General features: G+C 36.4%; 1 protein-coding gene across 1 annotated transcript in view; it reads right to left on the reverse strand.

Moving 5' to 3' along the window:
• Window positions 1-1,569: 1,569 nt before the first annotated feature.
• LOC102671721 (filamin-A) overlaps window positions 1,570-7,011 on the reverse strand; it is a 36,395-nt gene continuing 30,953 nt past the window's right edge. The window contains exons 21-25 of the mRNA XM_006619710.2: window positions 6,788-7,010; window positions 4,452-4,645; window positions 2,907-3,348; window positions 2,496-2,699; window positions 1,570-2,388 (exon numbers count right to left, since the gene is read on the reverse strand). Of these exons, the coding sequence (XP_006619773.1) occupies window positions 2,204-2,388; window positions 2,496-2,699; window positions 2,907-3,348; window positions 4,452-4,645; window positions 6,788-7,010 (1,248 nt within the window). The 3' untranslated portion in view covers window positions 1,570-2,203. The remainder of the gene's footprint in view (window positions 2,389-2,495; window positions 2,700-2,906; window positions 3,349-4,451; window positions 4,646-6,787; window position 7,011) is intronic.

Consider the following 7,011-nt stretch of genomic DNA (forward strand, 5'->3'; position numbering starts at 1 on the left):
CGGAGGCGTCGGCTCCACCACGAGGGAAGGGCGTGTTTCTGGGAGGAAAAGCGAAACGGGTGGCCGTACGACGGCGCAAGTCAAGCACCTGTTTTCGACGCCTGCGAACTCGAGCGTAAGGGACCGTATGAAACCGGTTGCGACCGCCTACCATCCTATCGAAACGGACGGAATCCGCACCTCTGAAGACCTCTACCACCTATCCACCTATCCACCTACCCGTTTTACCCACCTACGACCTCCGACAACTTCGCCAGGGGAACGTATCCCGGACCGGCCGGTGAAAGGGGGAGAAAGACGTTCCACGGCGGCTTTTTTCCCCTTTTCCTCTCCCCCTTCTCCCTCTCTCCGCTGAAGCGAGGGGGATGGGGGATGGGGGCGACAGAGTGTCTCGTTTGATGATCTCCTTTCCTCCTTCTATCTTAGCTTGGTGGAATAGATAAAGGGAGGGTCGAATCGTCTCTTTTCCCAGCGAAAACAGCATCCTTCGATTCGCTACTCCACTCCTTTTTATCTGCCCCTATTTCCGCTCTTATCCGTGTCGAGTCAACCTTCTCTGCTAGTAGTAGTAGTCGCTCCACAATTTTATAATTGTCACACACTTGTGTCGGTGTGTAAATTAACGTATAGATATATCTCTCTGTATCTTTTATGTATTTAGGAAATGTAAAGAAGGGGAAGAGGGAGAGTGGATCTTTTTAATTATCATTGTCTTCCTAGTTTTGTGATATTATTATTTTATTTGCTCTCTAATTAAATTTATGCTCGCGAGTCGCAATAAAATTTGATTGACAATTTATTTGTCGTAACCTTATAAGATTGTGTTATTATAATTTCAACAAATTAAAAATAGTTCCGCACTCTTGGATTATTCCGTTTATTTTATCCGAATTTACGAATAATTCTGAGATCGATTAAAAATTGCGTGTGCCAAAAAATTATTTTTATTTTTTTTTTCTAAGGTGTAAATAATAATGATGACAATTTGTAAAATGCAAAATCGGTTGTACGCGTCTTGCGCGAGAAAAATTGTCTGTATCGTCATTAATGGTTATACAGATGTACGATGCGTCTAACGATGACAAGTTGCGAATCGAGTTCCTCTTGAATGCAAATTTATTCAACGAGAATCAGCAAAACCGTTCAAGCGTTATGTTCGTTTCACGCCCACCAGTAACGTTGACAATGTTCTCACGTCGATATTGAAACGACCGCACACGTTCGCTGTAATAAAATATTTTGCACTTCTATCTATCATTTATCGATATTTATTGAAATTTCCTTCACATTGACCAAAAATCTTAAAGTGATTTAAAATGAATTATTAAAACTACTTAAATACTTACCTTTCAATCATAAATTTTACTTCAACTTGTATCAAAAAAAAATGTATATTTATTAAATTTTTGAGAATTAGAAGGTATATTTACTCGATGGATTTAACGTTCATTGTAAAACTATTCTATAGAATTCTACAGGATTTAACGGATTATTTATTGCAGAGCGAAGAATAAAACAAAAATCAATATACGCTTGTTGGAATGTAAAATAAAGACGAGTCGTTTAATAAAGGTATTATTTATTTCATTCTTATATAATTTATAATCATTGATTGAATAACATTGGATAAATCTTTCTTTATCCGATATAATTACATTAAAATAATATAACACAGTGGAGAGATTGTCGATGGATCATCTATAGAACGCATTCTAATGGAAGAAGTAGATATCTTAATCTAAAAATATAAGGCACAATCAATGTTTTTTTTATTTATTTTTTTTTTTTTTATTTTTCAATGTTGTCGTCGGTTGGCGTCCGTATTCATTTCCGATTTTTTTTTTTTTGTATTATCACTTAATTATATATCAGACGCGTAATACCTGTATTGCTTCAGGACGAAAGAAAAAGCTACATATGTACACGCAACATTGTAGCGACGTGAGAAAACTATCAAAAAAAAAGAGAGAGAGAGAGAGAGAGAAAAAAATATACGAAACACATTTTCCTATTTCAAACATTATCATCCCTAGATCAACTTTTTATTATTCTATTCGTTCAAATAGATAAATACTTCAATTCTAAAAATGGAACAATCGATATAAGAGAGAGTCTGGCCATGGTATAAAGCAAAACTATACGTAGAGTTTCGTTGGAATCATAACGTTTCAGTTTGTTTCCTCGATCGATCGAAAGGCATCATCTATACTTCGACCTTGTACGGTGATCCAGGGATATGCTCGTCACCCCATTTTACAATAACGATGTATTCTCCCCTTTCACGAACCAAATAGTTCACGTTGTAATTGTTGCGTCCCGTGTGCTTCATGGACACCTCGTCGCATGGTCCTTTAGGCCCGTACACGCCAACGTAGAGAATATTATTGCCTGTAAGAGGAACGAAACGTTTCGTACACATTTCATACGTGACTTTTTAAACTTTTGAAATATTAATAAATTGCATTCAGATATATAAAAAAAAATTAATGAATCACCAGCGTCGCTAGCGTTCACAGTGAACACATTCTGTTTGCCCAAGTATGCCTTCTTCAGACCCATTCCTTTGCTCGTTACTTTGCTAGCATCCGATTTGAACAGTGGTAAAACTGGTCCCACTTGTTTCGACTTCGAAATCTTTTGAACGGTTTCGACCACGATCGAACTTGTTTCTTGAGCACCCCTTTCCGCTAGATCCGCACCTACGGTACAATTATTCTCAATTTTATTAAGATTACACGTGTAAGCATCGTATATGATGATCGTATATGGTATTCTTTCGTTAAATAAGTTAGTTTGCATTTATTATATGGCAAAAAATCTGTGACCGTATTTTCGTTCGAATTTTTGGTTGGAATGATATAAATGTGTAATTTCAATTGTTCAAAATAATTAAAATTTATACTAACCGGTGCAAGGAACCTTGAACGGTGACCCGACAATGTGATATCCATCGTATTTGATGCTTATGTAATAATCGCCAGGCACCAAGGGCGTGTACCTAACTTTGTAACCCTCCTCGACTTCCGTGCAGTCCATCGCGACTTTGCTAGGTCCGTCCACGGTCACGCATAGCGCACCACTTCCAGCGTTGCAGGTGTCGATGATGAAGTCTGTCTTTTGCCCGGTTTTTATCTCTTTCAAACCGTTACCGTATGCGTGTAACGCGGCCGGATCTGCTTCCACTTTCCCGACCTTGATGCGGAATGGACTGCCCTGCATGTGGACGCCGTTGAATTTTACGTGGATATTGTGAATTCCATTTTCTCTCGGCATAAATCGGACCGAGTAAGTGTCAGAATCGATCCCTTGAATGAAGCAATCGTCTTCGATACCGCTTGGAGACACTATCTATGTAGAAAAATATAATAGTCCAATGTAGTAAATATATGCGAAAAGTTAATTTAGGGGACATTAAAAATCGCTAGAGTTCCCCATAGATTTTTCTAGAATTTAGTATTCTGAATATACGTAAAATATTCAAGATTACGATAAGATTAAAAATATTTTGAGCTATGTGTAGTGAAATTAAATAGAAAGTTTGAAAATATACTCCAATATAATAAATATATGCGAAAAATCAATCTAGGGGACTCTAGGAATCGCTAGAGTTTCCTATAGATTTTTCTAGAACGTAGTATTCTGAATATACGTAAAATATTCAAGATTACGATAAGATTAAAAATATTTTGAGCTATGTAGTGAAATTAAATAGAAAATTCGAAAATATAGTCCAATATAATAAATATACGCGAAAAGTCAATCTAGGGAACACTAGGAATCGCTAGAGTTCCCCATAGATTTTTCTAAAACGTAGTATTCTGAATATACATAAAATATTCAAGATTATGATAAAATTAAAAATACTTTGAGTTATCGTAGTGAAATTAAATAGAAAATTCATTTTCAAAAAATATATTTTTTTTGAAACTAATTAAGAGCGACGACGAGTTATTTAATTGTATGAATGAAATACGTAGGAGCGAGACGCGAGTGGCTGTAGGCGCATGCGGAGAAAACCTACGCAATATGATGTTGACTACGTTGTTTCACAAGAGGAAGTTATTTAGAGCGCACGATTTTCGCAAGGACATTGTCGCCTAAAATGTTTGTGCAGATTTCTAAGAAAAACGAAGGTTGTTTGATGATTTTAGTTATTTGGCTAAAATTTTACTCGATAATTTCGTGTTTACGTTTCGATCCGGAACTATCAAAAGTTCCATATTAAAAGTAAATAAATAACTGTGTATTTAATTTCGATCAAACGTCACCACATATATATAATACAATTTTCAATAATAAATTATATTAAACGCAAACATAAACGCGTTTAAGGGTAGACAAATTCCTAATATCATCTGTTATTATAAAAATAATAATATTATTAATCTATATTTATAAACGATTAGAAGGTTTTTTATTATATATTCTCGTTTCATAAAAATGATTGATACCTTCGCGTCGAGTTCACCCTTGGCACCATTTTTGCGAACAAGGAAAGTGGCTGGCTTGTCCGGTTGCACGCCGGATTCCGGAAATTGCGCCACTTCGAGCTTATGAGCGTCGCCCATCGCCGGTGACACGTAAACCTTGTGTGGGGAATCGGGTATATGTTGATCGTTGAACTTTATTCCTACCCTGTATTCGCCTGAAAATTTGAAGAGGACAAGTTATTCCAGTATCCATATCGCGTTTCATATCTTTTTCATATCTATTCTTCTATCTTTTTTTTTTATTTATTTAACATGTAAATCGATACGTTAAATTGATCATTCCATCGAATCTCCGCCTCTCCATATATAATAGACTAACCATCGTCCTCGGAATTATCGCACTCATTTCCAGAGACGAGTATTCGCGTGGTGGCGGTAAAGGTGTCCATCTTTTATATCCACTGATACGAATAAAAGAAAAATTGGAGAGAATATTTATATTTTATTCTGTTTGTTTGTATATAGAAAAAAATTTGCGATTAATTAGAAAAATGGGGAGGGAGGAAGAGGAGGAAAGAGGGAGGAAATGAGAGACGCGAGAGAAAAGTTGAAAGTGTGAGAGGGAGAAGAAGCGAATAGAAGATAGGAAGGAGGAAGAGAACGGAGAAGGGATGTAACAAAGCAAGAAACTCGAAGAAAGAGGACAAAACGAGGAAAGTGGAGAGAACTGAGGCGCAGCTAAATCCGCGAACCACTATTTTCCTCAGCCTGATTCTAACTTCTGATCTCGATTCGTCCACGCTTTCTCTCTTTCGGTATCTCCGTCTTCCTCTCTTCCTCCGTCTCTTTCCCTCATTTGATGCACACCACCCAAATATAACGGCCCACGGCTAATTCACGTCCAGCCTTAGCCACTAAAATATGAATCCACCTTAGACGCAAATATAGACCAGAAGGTATTTCTGGATCGGCCAAGAACAGCCGATGAAGACTGGTGAGAGGCCCTTGTCCACCGCTCCTTCGGAACGGCTGGTATGCTCCATTTTTATCGGCGTTCATTCATTTCGTTAATACGTAATCCAAAAATTTTCCAAATTGCTTGTAAATTTTTGCTTTTTGGACATTTTTCTTTTTTTTGTGACAAAATGAAAAGGAAATTGGATCGAATCCCGATGAAAAAAATTGTAAAAAAGATCTGATCAAAGAAAAGAAAATTAATATTCTACGAGGTGACTGATTATTATGCATAGCATAGATTAATTTTTTTTCTTCTTTTCTTTAAGTGGAATAAATTTCTTTAATTATTCTTTGATAATAAAGTGGTTAAAAAAGAAAAAAAAATCGAATGTACGAGAATGTAAATTTTACGATATTTAAAATTTTTCTTCTTTATTTTTTTGCCTCTTATTCGTTATATACGATAGTGAAACGCCACAAGAGGATGATATAATATTAATTGCAATGATTTTAACTAAGCTCCTAATGACATGTAAACAGGAGTTTACAAACATCGCAACAATTTAATTAATATCGATGTTTGCATGATTCACTTGAAAATGATTTAGTAGTCCAAATGGGCAATACAACTTTCAAGGTGACTAACCGACTAAAATATGAATTATCGACGTTGGCAAACATCCATGACTTAAATGACAGTTAAACGGTAGACTGTTTTACGAACACTTATGTTGCAATTAGAGAACTATGAATTTTCATTATCTATTACTTAGTAACAACAAACTGCTCGTGACAATATTCCTGGGGGTATTGTTCCTGCGCCATTCAACTAATTCTTTGTTGCTCGATATAACTGATTTACTTTGAAGAAAAAATGAAAAATAGCATTACACAAAAAAGTGTAATGCTTTTAAAAAGCATAAGTATTCGAATTTCTTTAAACCGAATAAGAAAATTTTGACTAAAGATCATTATTTATAAATAATCTCGTTCTTTTTCGCTCATTATTTAAAAATTCGCTTCAACAAGCTAAAGTAAATATAAAATTTTTTTTTAACAGCAAACCACGCGCATTAAACATTGAAGTTAAGAATAAAATTATTTCGAATTAAGTCGAACGAGTTAATTACAACGAACAACCAATATTGTACGAAGAGCGTGTCAACTACAGCATTCTAAATAAACCTTAACCCTAAATCGCTTAACTTTATTCTAAAATTTAAACTAATTAATTTCTCACCCCGTCCAGTTCTGATCGTGCAAAAGGAAATAATGCAATTGTAAAATAATTTATAAAATATTTCTTTTCATTTTTAACGAACAATCATATTCAGAGAAAAAAGAAAAAGTACGAGGCCACTGCTATCTGCCCTCGCTAATAAAGCGAAAGAGACACTCACCGGGTTCGGAAACGACGTAGCTGACGTAACAGCTGCCATCTTTTCGATCCTTGAAGTCGATCTGAGCTTTGCTGGGTCCCTCGACGGACACGGCCAGAGTACCAGCTCCGGCCTCCCTCGTCCATATATTGAACTCGCACGGTTCTCCCTGCTCGCCCCTTTCCAATCCTGGGCCGCCCGCGTGCACCCTGTGCGCCCCGCCATCCCTCAAAGGGCCGACCGTG

The sequence above is a fragment of the Apis dorsata genome, unplaced genomic scaffold (assembly GCF_000469605.1).
Source record: "Apis dorsata unplaced genomic scaffold, Apis dorsata 1.3 scaffold_429, whole genome shotgun sequence".
NCBI classification, from domain to species: Eukaryota; Metazoa; Arthropoda; class Insecta; order Hymenoptera; family Apidae; genus Apis; species Apis dorsata.